General features: G+C 36.4%; 1 protein-coding gene across 24 annotated transcripts in view; it reads left to right on the forward strand.

The window, feature by feature from the left end:
* KHDRBS2 (KH RNA binding domain containing, signal transduction associated 2) overlaps positions 1-26,406 on the forward strand; it is a 735,331-nt gene that overhangs the window by 287,430 nt on the left and 421,495 nt on the right. For all 24 annotated transcript variants that reach the window (XR_010429445.1, XR_010429434.1, XR_010429428.1 and 21 more), the window contains exon 7: positions 15,358-15,440. Coding sequence is in view for 4 of the 24 variants with exons in the window: in XM_064650303.1 (XP_064506373.1) it covers positions 15,358-15,440 (83 nt within the window). In the remaining 20 variants the exon portion in view is untranslated. The remainder of the gene's footprint in view (positions 1-15,357; positions 15,441-26,406) is intronic.

Consider the following 26,406-nt stretch of genomic DNA (forward strand, 5'->3'; position numbering starts at 1 on the left):
GAATTGAGCTTTCAATATCTGCCCTGTGCTCAGATGTGAGTTACCTGGTTTTCACACTAGCACCAAAATCAGTCTTACACTAGAAAACTCCACTGAACTGTTCTTTTGGCCTCCTGCAAGCACTGATGTAAAAGACCTCTTTCAAAGACAAAAATTGTGTTGCTTATCCAAATGGACTTAAATTTAATGTTTTTCCTATAGATTTTCTTTCTTAAATAAGCCATATTAGCAAGTGACTTTTCTGTTGTCCATTACATTGAGCTTCTCCACTCCACATCTTGAAATACAGGATCCTCAGACACTACTGATGATAAAATGGACAAGAAGAAAGTTGCTTTTAATTTCAACAAGGAATGTGTTCAGTTTATCTGAGTGCTCTGATTTTCCCTCCTATGCTGACTGCAAATATATTCATCACTCTGCCTGGAGGTCAAAACTGAGATACAGCCTTCTTCGGTTGGCAAGATGACTACAGTTTAAAAGCTGAAGGCTGGCTTTTGATCACAACTCTTAATATTTATTTGAGTACTAATAATTTAATATTATTTTGGTGATGCTTGTAATTGAGTGCTATAAATGTCCTTTCTCCATTTTATAATTCTGAGCCAGATTTTGGGCTTCCTGGATGTTCAGGGTGATGCTCAGGAGTTTGCCAGTCACTTTACTGACACATCTCCAAACATTTTGCCAAGGGAATAAATACTTCTAGCTGAAATGACTTAGTTCCTATTTAATATTAATGCTAAATAGGTAAGTCAGTCTTCAGTAGACCTCATTGAGATTTGTGTTCTTGGTTGGCTACTGGAATGTATATAAATACTGAAATCAGGAGGAGAGCTTCATTTTTTTATATTTTTAGAGGGATACGGTGTGAGAAATCAACATCATAGATAAGTCAGCATCTTTTGTTTCTTTGATGTGATAACAGACTAAGAGTCTGGTAGAGATTTTAAGTCAATGAACTTTCAGATGTGGTTTTGCTAATCTGCTTTCAAGCCTCAAGTAGAGTCCTTGGGCTCACCATTACGGAACTCAGAGGTGTCAAATATTTGAACATTTGAATACAGAAAAACATCGGTGACAGAAAGAGCCAGCTTCCTTTCAATTCATATCCCTTTAAGTGAGCAATTACTTACAGTCACCAAGTATATTTTCATGTATTTACTTCCTTCAGTGTTTTAGTATTTTTAGCATTTAGAATTGAGTTTTATGAACTTCTGCAAAAGACAGCTTATTAAACTGAAAAAAAATCGAAAGAGTTAAAATTATTTTTGACATTTTAAATAATGTTTAGAAGCTTTCTGTAACTGTGTATACATTTTTACACTGAACTAGTCCCTAGTCTTGGCTAGGGAAAAACACCCCACTACCACAACCCTTGGTCCCATGGATTTTCTGTTTCAAAACCCAACTGAATACTATAATGGAACACTATATAAAGCATTAACACTGTGTCTGTGAATCATGAAGATTTTTTTTTTTACATAGACTCCTGAGTCATTGACCACTGCAATCACAGCTAAATCTATGTCCTATTTTCTCCAGTGCATTACCTGAACAAGGACATGCCAATGAGGAGACAATACTGACATTGTGGAATAGTGGTCTATCAGCTGAATTGTCAGTGCTGAAACATGAGCAGCATGAACTATGCCTTTTTAGAAAACATCCTGGTTAACCAAGGAAGTCCCTGATGACTGGAGGTTGACCAATGTGATGGCCATCCAGAAAAAGGGCTGGAAGGAGGATCCAGGGAACTGCAAGCCTGTCAGCCTGACCTCAGTGCCCAACAAGGTTAGGGAATAGATCATCTTGAGTGCAGTCACGTGGCACGTGCAGACAACCGAGGGATCAGACCCAGCCAGCACAGGTTTAGGAAGGGCAAGTGCTGCTTGACCAACCTGATCTCCTTTTATGACTTGGTGACCTGCCTAGTGGATGAGGGAAAGGCTGTGGATGTTGTCTACCTCAACTTTAGTGAAGTCTTTCATAGTTTCCCATGGCATTCTCCTGGAGAAGCTGGCAGTCCATGGCTTGGACAGGTGCACTCTTCATGGGGTTAAAAACTGGCTGGATGAGTGGGCCCAGAGAGTGATGATGAATGGAGCCACATCCAGCTGGTGACTGCGGTTCCCCAGTGGGGGAACCCAGTGCTCAGTATTGAGGCTGGTCCTGTTTAATATCTTTATTGAGGATCTGAATGAGAGGATCAAGTGCACTCTTGGTCAGTTTGCAGACTACAACAAGTTGGGTGGGAGAGTTGATGTGTTGGAGGGTTGGAAAGCTCTGCAGAGGGATCTGGACAGGCTGGATCCGTGGGCCAAGGCCAACAGGATGAGATTCAATTAGGCCAAGTGCTGTGTCCTGTACTTGGGTCACAACAACCCCAGGCAGCACTACAGGCTGGGAGAAGAGTGGCTGAAAAGCTGCCTGACAGAAAAGGACCTGAGGGTGCTGGTTGACAGGCAGCTGAACATGAGCCAGCAGTGTGTCCAGGTGGCCAAGAAGGCCAAAGGCATCCTGACCTGTATCAGCAACAGTATGGCCAGCAGGACCAGGGAAAGGGTTGTCCCCCTGTACTCTGCATTGGTGAGGCCACACCTTGAGTCCTGTGTCCAGTTCTGGACCCCTCATTTCGAGAAAGATATTGCAGTGCTGGAATGTGTCCAGAGAAGGGCAACAGAGCTGGTAAAGGATCTAGAGAATAAGTCCTATCAGGAGCAGATGAGGGAGCTGGGGTTGTTTAACCTGGAGAAAAGGAGGCTCAGGGGTGATCTCATCACTCTCTACAACTGCCTGAAAGGAGGTTGTAGCAAGGCGGGGTTTGGTCTCTTCTCCCAGGCAACCAGTGATAGGACAAGAGAAAATGGCCTCAAACTGCACCAGGGGAGGTTCATGTTGGACATCAGGAAGAATTTCTTTACTGAAAAGGTTGTCAAGCATTAGAATGGACTGCCCAGGGAGGCGGTGGAGTCACCATCCCTGAAGGTGTTCAAGGAATGTCTGGACATGGCACTTAGTGCTGTGGTTTAGTTGACATGGTGATTTCGGTCAAAGGTTGAAGTCAGTGATCTTGGAGGTCTTTTCCAACCTCAGTGATTTTATGAAGGTGAGAAAAACCTTCTCAATTTTTAAATACTCAAACAGTGTCTTAGAGTTAGCTGGCCTCTTCTCTGAACTGATAGTGAAAAATATATGTATATGCTTCTCCTTTTCTACTTCAGTAAGTGCTGCCTTATCCTCTTTGTTATTTAGCTTTGAACACTCTTTCCTTTAGTACTTCCAAAACTGACATAGTGGCCTTTTCAACTTGCTGTCTAAGACCTGATATAAATTTCAAATAATTCAGTTTTAAATATCCTTTTAACACTGTTGTTCTTTAAAACAAAGAAGATTTGAGGTATGAGTAGATTTTTATCTTATCCAGGGCAAGGTATTATTGTTATAAACAAGATAAAGATGATTGTCTAAAGTGCTGAAACAAAGTTTAAAGGGAAATAATAATTAACAAAGTCTTTTTTTCATTCCATTCCCTATTTTGTCTTCCTGAAGTAGAATTGGTTAAGATATATTGCTATCTGTATTTCATACAATAAAAATATCTCTGTATAAAAATAAAATAAAAAGAAAGCTGAAAGTTGTATCAATAAAAAAAGAATAAAAATAAAGTTGTATCAATAAAAATAAACACAGGCTAGAAGGCAAATACAATAACTGAGAATTTGGCCTGAGTGGTAGGTAAGGATGGAAAGATTTTTTTATAAAAATAGTGGGTTTTTTCCAGAAAGCTGGTAAGACAACAAAAATGTTTTGTGTAGGAAGTAATTACATATTTTCTCTCGTATGTGTTATGTTTGTACGTGTTACGGGGACATGCACACACACACACAGTTCTCCCTAGAAAAATAATGCAAATTGATTTGGCATGCAAGCTTTAAAATTTAAACTGTTGAAGAGCTAAAATCACACAAAATTGTTTTTAATGCTGAATATGGAGCTAAAAGGGTTCTGAGCTTAGTGAGACATTCTAAGGAATAATAGTAAAATTTATTCATTAAAAAAACCAGCAACGACACAAAATTTCACATCAGTTCACTGCAATTTATATTGTGCTTCCACATCTATGGCCAGAGAAAAATATTTTCAAATAATTTTTTCTTTTAGCAGGTAGTCTACCTGTCATTCTTTACACTCTTCATCTAGTGTAGCTGTTAGAAAGAGGAACTAGAAATTACATTTTCAGTTACATTGTTGGACACCATCAGTAGATTGCGCAGCAACCAGAGCAATCATGGCTCAGGATGATCTGTACTGATTTGGTAATCCAGCCCTAGACATGCTTGAGAAGGTTGTTGAACTCTGCTTTTAGTGTCTCCATCACAGTGTTTAGAGTAGAGGAGGCATTATTAGACATGAACTACTACTTATATATGGTAAATGAAAATCCATACAGGTCTGATTGACAGTCCATCAATATTTTTAATCCTTTTTTGTTCTTCATTTGTTGACAGACTGTGTCAGGAAAGGTCAGAATCACTCTTCTGAGATGAATAGTCCCAAAATGAACAGAGCTGTTGGCCTTTTTTACCTTTCCTTATGCTTTTTCTTACTTTTTATTCCTTGGCAAGCAAAAGAACTAGCATAGAGATAGTATCCAGTGTTTTCAGTATGTCCGTTTTATGAGCGTCTGTGTCTTTAGTGTATTTAACTCAGTTAATGTACCAAATATCTCTGATTTCTGAGTTTTCAACCATGAATGATAGTCAGTAAGTAAAGACTAAGCTAGACCAAAGGGATTACAGCTGCATGGTAGAAAGAGTGTAGCATTCAGTAGGGGAAATTGTTGTTATTCCTTCTTGTTTCTTGCTGCAGTCTGAGATCACAACACATCCCTGTTTGCAGCAGAGTCTTAGAATATGCCATACATAGCAACGGGATTTTTATTCTCTATTTAATAGGGATTTTGTTATTGTGTTACATATCTGCATTGTTTTCATCACCTTAAAATATGCAAAAAAAAATAAGCGCAAAGGCTTGCATAATCAGCTGAGTGGGTTTCTATGAAAGTCGTATTCTGAGGTCTGTACTGGCTTTCTGTTACTTTCTGGGTGGATTTTAATCCAATGAAATTCCATCAGGCTCTAAGGGTTTAATTCAGGCAGGTCATCTATCACCACTGACAGGCACTTCTGTTAGAAGGCTTTCGCTTTAGGATGCTAATAGTAGTATTTGACACTCTTGATCCACTACAGTCAAAAGACAAGCAGACATCTTTTCTGGTACATCCATTTCCTGGACCTAAGGAAAAGGAAAATATTTGTGAAAGCAGGGATCTGTATGAGGTTTTTTTGAAGATTTGGGTCCTGACTTGTTGCTGTGCTATGTGCTGATCAACATATCTCTGTGTCAGAGTTGCATTTGATTTTAAATCTTTATGTTTGAATAATTTTTAAAAGAAAATAAAAGAATATAACACACATTTAAGAACACTGAGAATACTGAGTTAGGAGAATGCATCTCACTGGTACAATGGGATATATTTAGTCATATGGGATAAAGTTAGCAGAGATATCTGACACAAAGATCTATTAGGTTGTCAGATAGTCTCCCAAGAGAAATGGTGGAATCCCTACTAATGGCAATATTTAGCGTTTGATTAAAGAAAGCACTAAAATGTGCTGAAAGGAACAATCATATTTGACAGGATCTTCTAATAGATGATCTGTTCTTTTCCATTCCTAATTTCTCTAATTGCATGCTCAAACTTGAGGGAATAACAATTTAAAACTACCTATAAGAATCTCAAGAAGTTTTAACTACTCTTTACTGTTTTGCTGATTATGATATTCACAAATGAGAAGTCCCATTACATTCTATGTGTTTTCTTTTAATTATACCTGGTCTTTCTGCATTAATTCTTGTGCAAGATTGTGCTAGTTGAGTTCACTCTTACATGTATATAAAATCCAGAAATAAAATTCTGCAGTTCCTTAAATCCTTGTATGTCCTACATCATGCTAAACTGTAGTTCCTAGTCTGGCAATATTTGTTAGAAAATTTAATATTACTGTTCAGATGTCTTGAGTAGGTGCTTTGGATTTTACTCCTGTACAGTACACAGGACCAAGAAGAATTTCCTGGAACATTTTTATTCAACAGTGATTAGCAGCAGTGTAAACATTGCTGCATTCATTGTAAGCAACACTTTTGTAATAAGCTTAATCATTGTCATAAGCAGAAAAAACAATGAGTTCATCTCTTCTGCAACTGGTATCAACATTTAGTTTCCCTAGTGCTAGATTGATTTTCATAACTTTTAAAATCTAATTATTTTTCACAGTAAATTTCATTACATCAACACTTCAAAACTGAATTAAAAAAACAGTTTGATCAATTCAAACATATATATATTGATGAAACACGTTATTCAGGTTACACCTTAAAAAATAAAATCAAAGGTATCATGGTACTGATTAAATACTATTTAGCTGTGTGGCTTAATAGCAAATAAGAGCTACCATTTTTATGTCTTCTAAATACTGTATGGCCTTTTATAAAGTAAGAAAAATAAATGGAAGAGTTAAAATGTTTATGTAAAGAGTCAATAATTATGCAAAATGCATAAATTACATACACAAGACAATTTCAATTTTGTTGTCCAAATTTATTTTCAGAAATATTTTTCTATAAAATTAGATTCTAGAAAATATGTGATGAACTGTCTTTATAACAATGTAGGACATTTGGAATTTGATTAAGCAAGAGCTGTAATTTATGACAAAGGTATGGGGTGTCTGGCAAATATTAGGATATAAAGATTCCAGCATTGTGAATCCTGAACTCTCATCTAGACCAGTTTCAGGATTAATAAATAAATAAATCTTTATTTGCCTTGGGTTTTGAGCACTTTAAACAAGCTTGTGTCTGATTTCACTGTGAAGATTTGTTACTGTTATGTATTATTAATTCATGGAATCCTTAATGGTTAAATATATTTAAATAGAGGATAAAAGTGGATCAAAACCAGTAGTATTGCACAAAGAATTAACCTATGTGTTTTCTTTTCCTTTCTTGACATAAAAAAATATAAGGCTATTTTTGTGGAATTTTTTTCTTCAATGCTGCAGTAAAATTGTATAGATCTAGGTGTTAATCATGAGGACTCCTACAAGTCTTTTCCTGAAGGAATTCTGTAAATCCAGGGACATGCACACCTTATAGAATTTGAGAATGTATTCACTAGAGCAGAGTATCTTGCGTTTGGCCAAGTTGAATTTAAAAAGCCTACTTCCAGCATTAATAATACATCAGAGTGAAATTTGATTTAAAATTAAATGCAGTTCAGGGTCCTGTAAAGCATCTGTCAAAGTATTTCTGCTCTTTCCTAGCACCGCAGAATTTACTTGCACATTAAAAAGCTCTGAGATGGACAATCCAGTTTTCAAGGCTGAAAAATAAAAAGGACAATTTCTTGGATTTCCCAACCATTCAAGGCCTGGAAGTTCATTTTGTAGATTATTATAGAGTTTATTTAACATATAGAGTTTATTTAACGTATAAGGCACTGTGTCTAGCAAGTCAAAACATTGTGAAATGCTTTAAACCATCAATAAGTTGCTAAACTTGGGCTGAAGAGTTGTCACTCTTTAGTAGATACATATAATTATTTCTGTGTCTATGATACCCTAAACCTTACTGTTCCTTGGACAGATCCATCTGTTGCTTCTACAGCTGGGGGAGCATCAGGATGTACAAGAAGTTCACCATCTGCTTTGGTGGAAATTTTGTAAAAAGAAATATTAGATAAGATAAAGAGATTAAAACCAATAGTGGGTGTATTGCAGCCCATCCTCCCTTGGCAGCTGAAGACTGCTTTCTACTCCATTTCAGTTCACAGGAAAATTAAATCTTTCATTTAAGTGCCATTTATCCAATATATTGTCACCAATGCAACTTGATACTGTAATATGTTATCACTCAAGTACAGTGTAAAGCAGTACAACTCATCAGTGAAAATAACAATTAAAAATCCTTTCTTTGAGGATGTCAGTCGTGGATAAGTGCAAAAATGCAACTTACCACAGATACACAAAGTAGATATTTTGGATTATTTTTCATCTCCACTTGCTGTTTAGTACAAAAATAAGGCATTTTATTGATATTGGAAGAAAGAGATGTTTCTGTGAGACGTTTCTGTGGAATGGGAACTGAGTAAAGGATTGACACTGAGGTTAGGATACTATTCCATAAGGAGAGGAAGTATGAAAAACATCACAAATAAATGGAAGAGGAAAGGGTTTCAGAGTTGATGATAGCAAAGTAAGGGGAGAGTGAAAAGTGCAACAAGTTAAATGGATATAAGCAGCAGTTGGTTATACAGAGCTTTGACACAAAAATTAGAAGTTTTAATGTGGCTTCATGAGCATAAGAGAGAAAACAGAAGTATTTGAAGAAAGATGTTAATCGTATGAATGCTGTAGTATAATAATTGCAGCAGCAAATTATGCTGTAGGCCACAGTCGTGCAAATATGGAAGGAGTAAGAAAAATGTCTCTTCTATTAGGTTTTCTTTTACATTTTCATTCGGTTCTGATTTTCAGTACACTGAAATTTATTTTGCATTTAGTTGGAAAATTATAGAAACAAATAGAAAAGAATAAATAGAAAAGGAAAGAAATTAAACATACATTTAGGAGAGTACGCGGCAATCTTTTGAAGTATCTGAGATTCTGTTTTACTGTGCCTGCTTTTGCAGTGCACAGCTGTTTACTTCTGTGTCCCCTGTCCTATATTTATCTGGGTAGTAAACTTGTTCAGTTTCACTCATCTTTATGTCAATGTTCTAATACCCCAGGGATTTCATAAGGTATGCATATCTTATGTATTATCATATGTATATGTCAATATTCTAATTGTTCGACATGAGATTTATTTAAACCATTGAAATAGGACAACATGAATGTTTTCTGCTTTGAATTTGTAAAATCTCCATGACAGTGATTATATTGAAATTTCAGTTATATTTCTATGAGTACATGAAAAATGTTCATCTCTTTATGTTTTACCATTCATTTATAAAGGTGTTTCCTACTGCTGGTGGGATTTTGTTGAGATCAAATGTGTTGAGATTACTTCATTGCCTCTGGTGAGCTTGTCTACTCTGGGTTATCTCAGCACTGTGGACTCTAGTTCATATATTGTGTTTATGAAGTCCCTAACATTAGAGTTCTGATTTTTCAATTGATTATTATTCCCATTTTAATTGCAGCATATTTTTTTATTATTATTACTACTAATTATAATTTTGACAGATATAGTGCCACTCTGCTTACTTTTTAGTTCATCTTCAAAATGCTTTGTAGATTTCCCAGTGCAGGGGATATATATCATCTTTAACAAAGTGATAATATGTACTTTTCCTTTTTTCTGACCCTGGAAGTATAGTTGAAGAATCCATGACCAGCTATGATAATAGGCATATGTACCTATGGAATAATTTAGTCAGAATTTCAGTTTCTAAATATAAATTACAATTTTAGGAATCCTTCCTCAGCAACAGACTAACTTCCCAGGTATTTCAATGAGATTCATCTGCTCTGATTGCATGTTTTCAACACTTTGTAGTAGGTAGAGCAAAATTGCCATTTATTTAAATTACAGAAAATTAATATATTGAAATGTGTTCCTCTACGTATACTTAGAGCTACCACCACCTTAGAATGATAGAATCATAAAATAGATTGAGTTGGAAGAGACCTTAAAGATCATCTAGCTCCAACCCCCCTGACATGAGCAGGAACACCTTCCACTAGACCAGATTGCTCAGAGCCCCATCCAACCGGACCTTGAACACTTCCACGGATGGGATATCCACAACTTCTCTAAACAACTAGAACCTCACCATCCCCACAATGAAGAATTTTGTCTTAATTTGCCGTTCTTCCGTGTCCATTCACTGCATGCTGTTGTAAAAAGTCCTTCTCCAGGCTGAGGAACCCCAGCTCTCACAGCCTGTCTTTTATAGGAGAGATGCTCCAGACCCCTGATCATCTTGGTGGCCTCCTCCAAACCTGCTCAAACAGGTCCACGTTCTTCTTATGTTGAGGGCCCCAGACCTGGATGCAGTGCTCCAGGTGAGGTCTTCCAGGATGAAAGAGTGGAGCAGACCTGTTGGCCAAGCTGCATTTGATGCAGCCCAGGATGCTTTTGGCTTTCTGGGCTGCAAACATGCACTGCTGGCTCATGCTGAGCTTCTCATCAACCAACACCCCCAAGTTCTTCTCCTCAGGGCTGCTCTAAATACATGAGCAATAAATTCCTTCAAATGATGAACTAACTTGCATACCTTAATGTCAGTTATGTAAATCTAACACATGCATCCCGGGCTCCCTTTATAGTTACTGGAAAGAAAGTTCTCATTTAAAGAGCAGTTCAACTTGTTTTCAGATATGTCTAAAAAGTATTAATTATCGTCTAAAAATATTTTATTTCTACCCTGTGAGTCTTATGGGAATCTACTGCCAGGTTACAGGTTACTGGTAAAGGACTGGCTTTTAGCTTCTAAGCTAAGGTGATATGGTTGTGTGAGAAAGTAGGAATGTGGCCAAGTCACAACAGAAAAGAGAGTGAGACAGCAACAAAGAAGCAAGGTGAAGGAAAGACTGAAAACTCAGCAAAGGTCCCTTTTCTGAGAAAAAACTTCTTCTACTTAATAGTTACAATTAGAGGTGGGTATTTATACCCTCGCCTTCTCCCTCATGAGCTACAGTACTGCTTTTTGTGTGCTGCTGGATGCAGCTAATGAGAAGGCTTACTCTGGTTATCCAGCAGTACATTTTTCTTGTTCACATATTTGCCAAGTAAAGTACTGGGTTGCATAATTCACTTTATTTTGACTTACTGTTGTTTGTGTTTTGCTTATTTATCTATTTAATTAATTCTAAATATTTTGAAATTTGCTACTTTTAAAAAAATTGGGCTATTTTCTATAAAAAACAAATAAGTTTCAACTTTCTTACAATGTATTTTATTATGTATTACTAGGACATACCTAAAATATTGTGAATAAAGCAGTTTTCATTAGAAGTATTAGAAATATTGTCCTTCTTGGTTTCACAGAGTTTTTCAGTGCTCTGAAAAATCTGTTTTTAAGGCTATTCAAGAAGAGGTGATTTAAACTTGGTGCATTTGAGTGTGGGCTGTTATTGTTTGAAACAGAATCTTAACATTATGAAGTAAGTTCAAGTTTAAAGAGATCAGATTGTGTTATATTATCATACCCTTGTAACTAATGATACTTAAAATTTTGTTTGTATTTATAATATCTTTCAGCATCTGAAAATTTAAGAAGATTTGAGTAAATCTAAATAGTTAAAATAAATCCTTCTCAATGGTATTTTGAGTATTGAATCAAATTGATACTTAACTTTTTCTCAGGTGGTAGAATATAAGCCTTTTTCAAAATATGTCCCTTTTGGTTTCTACACCACTTTTGCCCCTGACTATAATTTTCTTTATCAGTAGTAGAGTATTGAATATTTCCTCCTGAATTGAGTGTTCCTAATGCTAATTTCAGATGCTGTTTTGAGATTCTTCTAAGAGTTTTTCCTGTCTTCACTTTATGGGGAAAGACTGGTAAATATTTATATCTGCTCATTTTCAAATGAATCTTTTTTTTAAATTGAGCTCTGTTTTAAATTTTTTCTTAATTTTCATCTTTTTTGTTATTATTTTTCAACTCTTAACAATACCAAAATTCCTCAAAATCATCCATAATTATTTATAAACATTCTTAGTCCCACTGCAGCTTCAAATGTACATTTCTGTTCTTTTGTCTCCAGTCCAAATCCTAGACATTGGAAGACTAACTTTCCTTTTCCCTGACACAAACTGAAGAGGTCTTTTTGGGTTTTTTTTATGATTGGGAAAGTTGTTTTAGTAAGAAATACCTGAGAAAAGATAGCCTGGCACAAAAACCTACCCTAGAAATGGCTATTGTCATTTGACATTGACTGACATTTGACATTGACTATTTCTAATAGTTCCCCATTGCATTTTTTTCCAGTTCATTGTGGTAGGCTTTTTATTCTGAATGGTGGTGGCAGCTACCATTCCTACACAGGAAAAGAGTCTTCCCAGGCATCCAACCACATTCCCTTGAATATCCCTGAGAATCAAAATTCATCAGTAACTTTCAAAAGATACTGTTTCCCTCAGGTTATGCTTATCTGCACCCTCATTAGCCTCATCAAAGAACTCTGAAAATTTAGGGAATTGCTTTCTTCTCCTTCACTGAAACTAAATGACTTGAACCTATCAACTTTTTATACAAGTTTTCTAATATTCTGACTAACGCGGAGATCTTGATCAGATCATGTCTAAAGACACTTTATCTGAGAGTATTTCTGCTTGAAAAGCACAGACCTCAATGAAAAGGCGTTAGAACTTAACATAGGAGGGAATGTCTAAGTGTTATACATATATATGTGAAGATTTCCGGTGAAATAAATGAAACTGCAGAAATTTTAGAAGAACAAATGTCATATTCAAATCACTGACAGTGTAGGTAATCCTTTTTCCTTCAATATGCTGAGGGTAAAGCAAGCACTAGTAACTTAGTTTCTCTAAGAGAAAGGCTCTGTTCCTATCACCATATATATAAAGAACATTTATCAATTTAATACGGTTTGTTTGTTTGCTTGTTTTTAATATAAGGCCTAACAGACCTAGAGAATGCATGAAGTAGTCTGACTCTAGTGCTGAGTAGAAAATTGCACTGCATTTGGAGAGATTATCTTGGGTTCTGGTCTCTGGGTTTATACAGAATTGCTTTTGGGAACACCCTTCTCGTCACACAGAGAGCACAAAATATGTTAATTTGGACACCATCGAACTCATAGCTTTTGATCTCAATAGGTGGGAGCTGGGTGTTTCATCTCTCAAAGTGCCCATCCAAGAAATACTTTCAAACATTAAAGTCGTAGGTTCTGGGGAGCTGAATGTTAAAGAGAAGAAAAATGCTCAGTGAGTTTAAGACACTTTAAGGATGTGAAAGGAGCTATTTTGGGTCTCAGTTCTAGACACCTAAAGGCTTGGTAGGTGTCTGGGTACAATACATCATATTAAACTTTTAATAACTGCGTGTATGTACCTTACATAAACACTTCACCCGTAGGATTAGGAGATAATTCTCATACAGAATTACACAAATAAATGAACATTATCCAGAAAATAGTTTTTCTTTATTAAAGAGATATTGTGTTTTTTTACTTTGGTTTCCAGCCATTCCACTTGAACCATTTGCACTGTATTGACATACTCTGAGCCTTTAGGGAGGCTGTTAAAATCTATAACATGAACCCACAGAGGTGTCAAATATTAACAAGTGTTCTCTGCCCTGCTGATGCTGAACATTGATCCATCTCAGGCATCAAAAAACTGAGAGAGCTGATTTGTAATTGTTGCTTTTCCCATTCTCTCATATGGTGGGTAAGCAGGCTGAAATGTCTTTCCTGTAGCTGTTTGACTTTATATAGGAACTTGCATCATCCTCTTCTTCACAGTAGCAGGATCCTGCCCAGTAGCATACTAATTCATGTGGCTAACATCTGTCTCCTGGGCTTCACTGTTTCTTTCATCCTATCCTCAGAAGCAGGATTGTGTATCTAGCTATCTAATATTCAGTATATCACTGTAGTGTGCAGGGATATGTTTTTAACAGTACTTTTTGCTATGAGTTTATACTAATATTAACTATTACTAATGTTAACAAGTCAAACCACTGCACTTCCACCTGAAGTGGAAGATGATGAGGCTCGTATAAACTTCAGATTCTAGGAGAGGCCATTCCCCAGTCCCAAAATGGGACTCTCCCTCCTGCTCAGAAAGGCTTTCCCTTACTGCAAGCTGACCTGGTGCCTGAGAAGTGAGGTCACCATCTGGAGTCCTGTCCTTCCTTCAGGCCATACAGCACTACAGGGATGAACTCTCCCACCTGGAATCCACACTTGTCCTTGTTGCTGGGTACACCAGAGGAACAGGCAGATTTAATATGTTTGACCTAAGGAGACATAACTGAATGCTTCCTCCATTGAATGTTTTCCTTAATTCAGGAGTGCCAGTGAAGTCTTGTTCAAGACCATTATGGAGTTTATTTAGCAGAAATAATGAAGTACCAAACCAACACTGTACTTTGAGTGGTTATGATAGTGTACTAGAGTGATTGTTTATTGGACTGCTGTTATTTTGGAGCTGCATCATGCCGTCCCTTCTGCCCAAATCTAACTAAATTTTGCATAGCTTATGGGGGGAAAAAGTTGCCTTCTGCTGTAATTAATATTGAGTCAAAGATTTTTAAGCCTCCTATTTCCTTTAGTACTTTCCTTAATGGGTTTCCTTATGACAAAAAAATGTTTAATTTCTATTTAACTAAAAATACTGACTCCTAAAAATCATAAAGAAGAAAGAAAGTGTTTCCATACAGCCTTCTTCCTGCCTATTCTGTTGTCCTGTCATACAAGAAAAGCATATTAAAAGGCAGCCTTGGAGTATATCTTTATTTATTTATTGTCTGGTTCCTGAGCACTCTTGGGTTCAGAGTCAGCTACAATGGATCATAACTACCCATGGTTCCTTCAGTGGAATATTCAGACATTAGATGAACTGAACCACCTTCTGAAGTCACTTATGTCTCTCCACCTTAGGCAGTCTGAGCATTTGTCTGAGCGCTTCAGTAAGGACCCTTAAGTTAGATGGGAGGAACCTGTACTAAAACGTCTGTTAAGTTGTCACAGAAAAGCCTGACTTTAAAAAGAGTGGGATGCTCAGTGAAGGAAAAGGTGCTTACTCTAAGTTATTTTAAAATATCATAATGCATTACTTGCTTGCAAATATTGTTTGTCATAGATTGTTATTTTTTCTTTTGTTTGTTTTTTCTTTTTTTAATAGATTGAATATTAAGATTTTGTCACAATAAAATTCTTAATAGTGTAATACACCTGCCATTTGTTCATTTCACCTATACATATTTATGGAACTATTTATATAACAGACTGCCAGGAGATTATTATTTTTATTATCATTCATCAGTATTCTACACAGATCCCACTGGAGCACCGTGGTTTGGACAATACACCACAGTTTATCAGTGAATAAGCTGAGTTCTTAAATGAGTAACTGATTTCTTTACCCTTGCACTGTACAGGTTGTGCCTCACAACATAATTCTCTCCAATCGGCCACATATTTTACACAATACTGAGCAAACACACCATGCATATGTTGATGCAAGTTATTTTCACAGCTTGATAATATCCTTTGATTTATCACTCTTCTAAGCTGTGTTCTGTTTTTCCCTTAGGGATACGATGATGGGTATGGGGGTGAATATGACGATCCAAGCTATGAGGCATATGATAACAGTTATGCTACCCAAACACAAAGGTAAGCATTTGTACTTTTACATTATTTTTTTCAAAGTACACTTTTCTCTCTTAATTTTTCATATAAATTTCCAGTTTTATTTTCCACATTAAATTTTACAAAATCTCACAGTACTTTAAAAAGCTGTCAAAAAGTAATAATGGCAGCCAGATGTTATATACAGAGTTATTCAAATGAAGCAAAAATTTAAGCAGATAGTTTTTAAAATTGGTGCAAAGTAAGTGTATTTTTTTACAAGCGATTACTTTATTTTCCTAGCTGATGTCATTCTGAACTTGTTTTTGCAGTTCTTTACTGATGAGAAGTGTTCAGGGGCATCTCATATTTATTGCCTTTACAATGATTTGAGAAAAACCAGAAGGAAATTAAAAAAAAAGTAGTTGTGATGGTAAATACCTGCTTCTGGTTGCATCCACCATCAAGGTAAACCGTAGAAGGGAATTACATGCCGGAGTGCTGAAACTATCTGTTTACTTTCTCAGCAACTCTCAGAATTGATAAGTTTGGAAATTTATTTTATGTCCTTACAATGTGCAATAATGGGGAAAAAATCACATTCACATCTTATATTGTGTCACTAAAATGAGGCAACAAAAATTACCTCTTTTTTTATACACATACACCACATGCACTCATCCATTAATCTGACAGTTGGTCCATGTTTACTAAATATGGAATGACATCTTTTTCACAGTTAAGCTGGAGGATGAAAGGGTGCTTCAGACTTTTATTCAGAAAGTGCTTTTATGGGTTGCTAAGAGTACTCGTAAGACTATGGAAAGGCAAATGAAATTTTGACAAGAAAAGACACAGATTTTAACTGAGTTCATGTGATTCTCACTGGGCAAGAAAGTGATATATACATACAGGGTTCTGCAATCCAAAGACCAGAGGACCTTACACTCGCTTTTTTGTTTAACCATCTATTTTTGTTGAATGCTTTGCTGATGAAAATGCCTGTCAGAATTACATTCAGCTCCAGAACTGCTGTAGTGAGTGGTACTGGAGCTGATAAAAAATACTTTATAAGTATTTTTATAACCAGTGAAGTATATTTAAAAGGATTTCTCACACCTAAATGTGAATCCCATCAAGTACACTTTAACAACACTTTCAAGTAATTATACATTAATAGCTGCAGCCATCATGTTATTGTGTAGGTAGATATTCATGTTGTCAAATGTACTCCAACTTTTTTGAAAAGAGTTCAGCTCATCTTTTGCTTCAAGAGTGAATTGTCACAGGAGATACTGCCTCTGAAGTAAAAACAGTAATTAGTTGGAAATCTCTCTGCTATGACATTGCTTTATATCATCTGAATTAACCTGTAATTTCTTTGCAAGTTGATGTTCCAGGCAACTAAATGACAAATATATCAAGTTTATGAGGAGTGTATTATAATGCAGCTAGAACTAGCAGTGATAATTTGACTCAAGAAAGAAAATTTATAGTCACATAATCTACTCAATTAAACAGCTATTAAGTTTAGTCATCAGATATGTTTTCTACTAACATGAGCTACCTCCAGGATACCTAATCTGTTTAAAATCTGCAACTAAAACATTTCCTTTTGAAATATATGACAGGACATGTGGTCACACTTATCCATGTTGAGTGGCACTTAATGCTACAAGTAGGCTATTGATTTCAAAAGAGCACTTTCAGAACCACAGACTTCTCACTTCAAAGATTTAAAGAACAAATAGACCATTAGATAAACAATGTGGATTTCTGTACCTTATTGGCCATTTAGCTTCACAGAAATGCCTCCCTACTGAGCCAAAAATAATACAATACAATGAAATAATATGACCAAGATATTTGGTTAGATGTGTATATCAAAGTGTTTTCTCCAAGTCTCAGATCTTGTTTAATAGTATACTCCAGTCATATGATCAAGACGTAATATCATGTGCAAACCTAAGAAAGAAGATAAGTAGTACTTCTTCAAAATACTTATTCATCTCATCCAGTGTGTGATTTACAGGAAAAAAATTAACGAAATCTTGTAGGCAATGTCCATGCTTAGCCGGAAAATTATCATAACTACCCTCTGCAGGGAGTGACTGAAATTCTAAAGCATGAGATGAGAAAAAATTGTAGTTAGTGGCTTAATGCAGAGCGCCAAGGTTTCTATTCTTGTTAAGGGCAGAGTTGCCCATTGCTTTTTATGGTTCATTAAGGAACCAATGTGGAAATTTTTAGAGCAGGTGCAAACTCTTGTCTGACTGTCTGCCTGTGCACATTGACCGAGCCTTATTCTCTTCATTGCTTCAAACAGAAGAATGTCTTGGGATGGGGGGTCATGAACACATGGGTTGGGAGGCACAGTCTGAACACAAGCTGAATTCAGTGTGCTTTAGAGCTGAGCACATAGTAAGTCATGCCGTGTTCCCTGACTTACCCCATGCACAGAGTGAAGATAGTGTTTGGGCAACCCACCACCACCACCTCTTACCCCTGCCTTTGTCTTCCTTTGTCTTCTTGTATCTCCTTCCCATTTGCTCACCAGGGTCTTTCTGCCCATATATATTTCAATCCCCAGGGCTATTCAGATGCTGTACTTTCATGTAAAATTATCTAAAAATCTGTACTAAAGGTCAAGGGATGGTGTTGCAAGTCCAACAATACATTTTGTATAGGTCCTTCTCTAATGGACTTCTCTAATGAACTTCTCAAGACAAAAAGCTCTGTCCTTCAAACAGCAGTCCAATTTTTAGGCTAAAAATAGTGGGATGGGGTCACTTGTGGAAGAGATTGTGACAGAGCCTCAGAATCAGGCTGCACTGAAACCCACAAGTCTGTATGGCTGAATGAGCTAAGGGGCACCTCAAGCACAATTTGAAATGGACACAAGAAGCAGCCTGAAGAAAGAGAAAAGGACTCTCACTGTGGTAAGTGCCACCTGTACCTTATTATGTTTAGGGAGACATTTTAGAAATGAGATTTATGGGCTGTGACAAATACAGGCTATAGTGCATGAAGTATGTCCTGCTTTAAGTAGCAGAATATGTATTTATAAAGCTATCTTTTTCCTCCTTGTCTTCCTGTCCCATAATGACAACCCAGAGCATAGGATGGAACCTCAGGACAGAGATTTAACTGAACAACTAGCTGCCCTTCCCAGGTGTGTCTATAACCATTTACAGGATTCCATGAAAGACTACACATTTACTGAGGACATTTAGAATCTCCACTCATTTTAGAAATTTGTTCATGGTGATTCAAAATACAGTTTTTAAGGTAATTAGTTTGTCCAATACCAAATAGAGCAAGGAAACAACCATTTCAATGGGCAGGAGAAGACATCAGATCTGACATACTTCCCATGCACAGTGTTGCACTGTACTTTGAATTTCTCCATGAAGTCTCCACGAAGTTTCTTTTTCCTCTCTCTTCCTCTCCCATCCATGCGGTTGTGAAGCTGGCTTTCAGTGATAAGAGTGTCTGCCTGCCCAGACAAACTAAGAGATACTCAGTAGTTGTAATTTTCATACACTACTCCCTATGCACTTGAAAGTCAGGCAGAGGGCACTTAAAACCTTTCTGCCAGCTCTCAAACCTGTAGTCTGACAACTTTGTTTAAAAATATAAATCCTAGACATGCTATGCAAAATGGTAGAAGTGTCAATATCCAACTCAGCTGTAACATGGAAAATGTAGGAGAATCCTTTAAAGTTTTCAAAATGTAATACACTTTTATTTTCTTAGTGGGAACTTCAGTTGTTCAGGATTCATGGGCTGAGTTCACTAGATCACCAGGAGAAAAGGAGAAAAGTTCTGTGAGGAGATCTAGAAGATCAGCCTCTTTGGTTACTCAGAGGTTGTTAGGAGATCAGACTGTACCACATGCAAAGTCTGGCAAAACTCCTCAGCCAAAACCAACAGAATAATTTGACAGAACTGGGTTCAGTTGCTGATTAATTACCTGAGAACTGTGATGGCCAGCACAGCCATCTTCAGCTCTGCTACCACATTTGTAGTCATTTCCAGTGACCTTTGTGTCTCTGCCAGCATGAACAGTTTCATTTCAAGGGTACTATGTCTCACAGCCAAAAGAGATACTAAGGAAATCTGGGACTCACTGGCCAGTCACGGGATGAACCAGGAAGGGCATGTTCTCTTTAATCCACTTGCGCATAAATCTTCCAGCTGTATGTAGTGTAAACAGTGGTGCCTGACAGGTAAGAGCAAAGGAAGCCAATGATGTTTGTCTGATGAAGCTTAAAATTTGAGTTTGATATTATTTCCCTGTTCCACAGTGTCTGGCATGAATGCTCACACATGAGTTCTGGGTTTTGTGAATAGTTAGATGATATAATGGCCATGGCTTCCAGGTCTGGTTGCTTGGCTTTTCCTTCTATCTGTTTTCTGTATGGCTTTTGTTAAAAACATAATTCAGCAGCAAAATGAGTGTGTGCTTTCTAAAGAAAGAAGAGTCTATGGCTCCCATCTTAGGCTGGAAATAGGCTTGTAAATATCGGGAAACCCATCATTTACTGACGAGAAGAATAAATAATGCAGTGTTAAAAATAGGTGAAAATAGTGCACAACATTGCTGTTACAGATGCCATCCCACAGCGACAGAGGCCTTGTTATGACGTAGTGTCACCCTCGCTATGACTGCAAGATGATGTAGGTAAAGAGCATTTCTCTTGCATGCCTGGACCCTGCATCACTAATGGCAGTAACCCAGTGTTAGGGCCTTGAAGCAATTCTTGGCAAAATATTTACTGTTAGTCTTACAAATAATTTATGTCATGCAATAGGCAGCAGTCCTGTGGCTACACGTTTTGTGCTGGTCCGCCGATCATTTTGGGCCAATGACTTCTTTTTGTTCTGTCAAACCCACACTGCAAACCCATCTTGCATCTGCTGAGCAAACTACCAAACTTCTGTTTCTGATGCAGAATTGCATATTATAGGCCATGTCATCTCTGAACTTCCCTTCTAAGAAGTCAATGATAGTACAGAATCTATACCTTAACGTAAAGAAAGATGGCATTAATATGTCTGAAATAAATTCTACTTTTTTACATGATCCGAAGACTTTAAACCTTGTGTGTTAAATAACTGCTCAAATGGAATTATCGTAGAGAACTGAAGAAGAGAAAAAGGTAACAGAGAAACTCAAGTTGACTGATAGTTTTCATCTAAATTAATTATATTTAATTCAAAATATACAGTTATCATACCTATAGCTGTGCTGTCATGTGCAACGTCCAAATTAGGCTCCTACTAGTTTTTCAAAACTAGTAACAGAAATAAAAGGCAAAAAACGCTGCCTGTGTCCACTTTCCTGCTATGGCAGATAGCTGTTATGACCATATTAATGTAGTATTATCCTATGTTCATAGCAATACCGATTAATTCAACCAGTAATAGGCTTTACAATTCTGATGCACATTCTTCTAAGGACTCACACCCACAGAAAATTTCAAAAGCATATTCAGCCATTGAAGCTGAATATATTACAAGTTATCGGCTTTGCAATAGAAACAGGAATAAGCAGGGAAACAAGTTTCTTTTCAAAGTTCATATTATCTACTGTACAGCTTGTGTTTACGGCTTCCTTTTTTGCAGTGTGGACTGCTAGTACAGGAGCTTAAGGGATCACTTACTTATTTCTGATCTGATATGCAGGAATAGAACATGGACCGCAATTCAGTCCATGGCACTTATGTGGCTTACAGTACAATCACTTCAGTGCAAAGGCATGCTGCAAAGTGATTTAGGAAGAATATTTTATCCAGTTGTATCTGCAGGAATTATTAGCATCAGCAGGGTATATTTTCCTGAACTTCAGTTCATCCTGGTTACCCTTGCTTGACCTCCAGGTACCAAGAATTTGTATGTACATCTATTTCTGAACATGAGTTCTTCAAAAACAGTGCTGCAAGTAAAATAACAGACTAGTATACTTGTAAAGACAGCAGTACATAGATAAACTGGGCTTACATGTTCTTTGGTAGACTCTACCCAGTGATCCCACTGGTTTTGACTACTTGCTTTGTAAAATGTTCCAGCAGATTAGTTGAGAGCTATCCATATTTAAAGGAAAGAACTTTGTCCTTAGTTTAAAAATAATGGTTAGATGGGAATGTGAATAATTATTAATTAATTTAGTAAATTATCATATAGTTTCATCTTTTGGTAATATGATGAGAGGTTTACACAATTCTCTCTCACCATCAAAATATTACTAGATAGTAAAATATGTAGACAAATGTAGTCCAAGCTGCAATAGGTAGAGTGGTTACACTAATTCATTGCAAAATAAGTTAGTTATTATTATTTTTTCTACTACTCACTCTCTTACTTTTTAAACACTATGCATTGTATTTATATTTTGACATATTTCATTTTGTCTTTGTACTTATATCCGCTTGTCCATAAATGAAGATTTCCCTGTATTTTATTTCCAACCTGTTGAAATCAATCAAGGCAGGAAGCCTAGATTATGACATTTTATGTATCTTCACAGCAATCTAGTTATGGCATTCATCATCAGAGACTGTTTTCTAATGCCATTTCTCATTTATTTGATTCAATGAGCAAAACGGAATCAAATTTCATTACTCTGAAGTAGAGAAAAGTTCTGCCTCTAAAACTGGGTAGAATTCCTAAAATTCTGCGTCATTCCCTTTGCAAATACTGTGTGTGCAGACATTTTGTATTATATTCTGAAATACTTGGTCATAATTCTGTATCTATGAGAGAATGACAGAGTAACGTAGAACGCATGAATAAAAACTGCCATGTGCTAGTAAATGGCAGATTGGTTTCTGTTTTGTATTTTGCAAGAAGTTCAGAACTCAAAGTCATCTTGCAATTATGATGGCTCTCCACTTCTATGCTTGTATAATTCTGCCTTCATTAGTTATTATATTTGTTAATTCAGATTTGCAGTAGCATGAAATCAAACATATGGAATTGCTGGAGACAGATGAAATCTAGTTTAACTTCAGTCATGTTGTAAGCTAATAAATAAATCCAGGAATCTGGTAATGGAGACATTCTTTTCTGTTAAAAATATTGGATACAATCATACTTGATCTTTCAGAGAAAGGGAAACTATCGTCCAAAATATTCACCATATTATTCCATTAGTTCTAAAGATGTGTTCAGTAAAGGACTGTATTTGTGATTTAAGGCTGAATCCTATGAGAAGTTCCTTTGTTCAAAAGATTTGTCATCTTCCCTATAGATATAAAGCTCTGTTAGGTAGAGATGTTCCAGTGAGTTTCAGATTCCTGGAAGGATTATTTCTTTGTTCATACATTTCTACTATGAAATACTATTTTCTAAAAATTTATTTATGTATTGCAATTCATGTGAATGCAAGTCTTGCTCACCTCTCTTCCAAGCAGAAGTATACTGCTTTGTGTAAATAGCTTTTCTTTCATGACCAGCTGTCTGTTAAATCCTGCTGGCTCCCTCTCTCTCTGTGGGAGGGAGAAGCATTACAAACGCAGTCTTACGTTAAATGACTTCCATAACATTAGACAGGATCTTGTTAACATAGGAACTGAATATCTGTTTGTACCAGGTATCCATGTTCGAAGTTGGAAACTCCAAAGATTACCGAACAGAAATTATGTAAGGAAAGAGGGAGATAATTGTATATAGGAGACCAAGACTTCAAAGGATCCATTTGAGAATGTGAAAAAGAATGAGTTGTCCCCCCTCTAAAATACTGAATCCCAACTGTAGGGATCCCTGTGAGCTATCCTAGGTGTTAGCTTGACTCAAGAATCTGTTGTCTAAAGGTAACCATGACTGGGATATATCTCTAAGGAGTGATAAAGGTTCACTTATCTGTACCTGTCTGAAGTATAGATGCTGATTGAAAACTGACAAAGGCTGTATCCTCAAGAGTGCCAGTCCTAAACTACAATATTGTTTCCCTCTCGTATTGTTGAGTACTTCGACACAAAGATGGAAGTATCTCAAGTTATTTTTACGTCATCAAAGGTTAGTGTGGAAGTTTTTAATCTGTTTCATTATGAATCTGAACTGTAGAACTTCACTGGCATCAGCTGAATCTCTAGTTTGGACCAATTCATTTATTTCACAAAAGAAGTCTGATTATTATCTAATGGCAGAGTTATAACTTCGAGGTTGATCAAAAAGCTCTTTTCTAAATTGACCAGATCTTTCCCAAACATTTCCGAATAAAAGATTTCTGTATTATACTAAAATATCCTCTCCGAGTTAAAAAGTACAACCATTAGGTGATGGGGTTAATAGCGGGTCTATTAGCTCCCAGGATGGAGATATCGACTGGGAAAAGTTTTGGGTGTATCCTTGATGATAAGGAAGTCAGTACGCAGCCCTAATGGAGAAAACAAAGGCAGGCTGTAAAGTTGGTAGGCCTAGGATGTGGGAACTGCAATAAGGCCTTGAGCTTTGCCAAACGTATCTTCCATAGATCCTAGCCAATGAAAACGCTGTTGCTTGCTTACCTAAAATAAGGATACTGCTTGCTGCTAGCAAGGGGTATAAAAAAGCAGATGATAAAATAAAACGAAGAAGAGAAGACATCTTTCCTGCACATAACTGACTCCTTGTATCTTTATCGGCTCTCACGACTCTACACTGACAATTAGGAAAGAAAAAAAATATATTTTACAGGAAAATATATGTGTTAAGTCTAGATCAACAGGTCTTAATCAAAGGCTTTCAGTTTTTTAGAATATATCAGGATAGACTACAGAACATACTTCTCCTGTACAGATTCACATATTAGCAGTTTTTAAAGCAGGTGAACCCTTTCTTGTACTTTTCTGCTTTGGCTTTAGAGAGTCCATTGTGTCTACAACCACATTTTGTGCTCCACAATTAGAGAATAAAAGCTTACATGCACCTTTCACCAAGTAAAAGCAAAGAACAAAAGGAGAGAAAGGAAGAACTAAACAAAACCCACACACAATCAAAAAGTATGAGGGAAAAAGAAGTACTTGAATTCTTTAGTTCTTGCAATGTTCTGCTGCCTTATATTACTGCAGCTGTAAGAGCAGCCAGGGAACCAGATGGTAACGTTGCTAACCCAGGGTGTTTTGCCAGCAGCTTCTTGCAGGAAGAGATTGGTCAAAGGCTAATGCAGTCTATTCATTAACGTCATGATTTTCTGTACCTAACCCCACTGACCTCTGAGTGGTGAACATCACACTTCCCCTGGGTGGCTTGCTGACCCAAGAGTCACAGTTTTGTGGCTTCAGTCTTAATTCTTTTGTTTGTGGTTCTCTGCCTAAACCACCTTAGAGCACTGTCCAGCCTTTTGAGTAAAAACCTGTGTGGTTTCCTATGGGTGCTGACAGAATCAAACTGAAATTTGCTTTTCCTTTAACTAATGTCAATTTGAAAAAGTACCACTTAACAAGAGGTTAAAAGCCTCTCTTGGCTTTTAAGGTTTCTATTTAGATACAGTCTCTCTACTTGGACCTTTGTCATATCATAGTAGCCCTAGATAATTCAGGTTGGAATGCACTTAAATGGACCCTTATCTCTCAAATAAGGAACATCTTGTGTTGGTTTTTTTGGTCTTTTTTTTTGTTGTTGTTGTTTTTAAACTGATCTGGCTTTATCAGCATGAGAAGAAGAGATCACAAACTTATAGAAACTTTGACCCCAAATCTTTAAAATTAACAGGTTCAAAAACATTAACCAAAATAAAAAGTTAAAAAAATAAGCCTAAATAGGTTACAACTATGAAGATTAACCGTATACATATTACTAATCTCCTTGCACACAGAATAGGAATTAGGACAGAGTCATACATCTTTGTTGTAAAAGTTTCATGTAGATAGAGATCAGAGCTTCTCAGATACAAAACCAGTTAAACTACTTTTGAGATACATGCCCGTGTGTATATCAATTTTTCCACAAGTGCTATGTATAGAAAGCTACTCAAGTCTAAGTCATGGCATATCAAGATCTCTGTTTCAGAAGCCTGTTGTTAAAGTACAGTGCACATAAAAGCTGAGAAGTTGGTAATGAGTTAATCCTGTCTGCTTTATAAAATGTATTGCATCCTGCTTTTAGGTGGTTGCATGTACTTAAGTAAATTACGCTTTATGTTGCTTGAAAGTAATGAATGTTAATGACAGATAATGGTGTTTTGTTTCCAATTAGCACTGCCAAGAGAGTCACAGGTTTCTAGAGCTCATGATCACTGTATTTTCCAAGAACAGTCTGAGAACTATAAAATTATATAAACAAGTTTTATTTATGCTGAATGTATTTCCTGATTGTTTCCTTCTCAGTTGGCCATAATGCAAATGAACTAAATCTCTCTGTAGTTTAAGAATTAAAAAAAAAAAAAAACCTATGTTTGTAAAGCCATAATCTGTCACACATTTTTATAAACATCACTCATTGTTCACTTTGCTAAAAAACAGAGGAAAATTTTTACAACTAAATTCATGTCATAGATTATAGCGAATATTCAGAGAGGTTTAAAATAGAGCAGACTAATGGATAAGCAGTCTGACTCACAAAATATAAGTTTAAATCTGGTATTTCATACTAAGAAATAAGTTTTCTTCACTTAGGTATTCTTCAAAACACTTTCTAATATGAGTTGGCAGAGGATTTGAAATGCTATTTTGGCTCAAATCTATGAAAAAGATGTCTTACGGAGGCAAATAAAGTTGGAGAACTTAAATGACAATCGTGTATTGTGCTATGAATTATGTGTTTTCAGGAATGTAAGTATTGTGCTCACAGACATCAAATATGCAGTATATAACAAGTTACTTCCTTTCTACAGTTGCAATGCCTCTTATTTTATAATGGTGTGTGTATTAACTTAGTATTCTGTTGATAGTATCTTTTGGTTCCAAATGTTCACTGCAGGATTTTTATCTCACATCCTTATTTTCTCTATGATTGTGTGTTTTTTTCTCTAATAAAAACGTACAACAACAATAACGTAGCAATGAATTTTTTACCTGCTGTTGCAAGT

This window comes from Pseudopipra pipra, chromosome 3 (genome assembly GCF_036250125.1).
Source record: "Pseudopipra pipra isolate bDixPip1 chromosome 3, bDixPip1.hap1, whole genome shotgun sequence".
In the NCBI taxonomy this organism is placed as follows: Eukaryota; Metazoa; Chordata; class Aves; order Passeriformes; family Pipridae; genus Pseudopipra; species Pseudopipra pipra.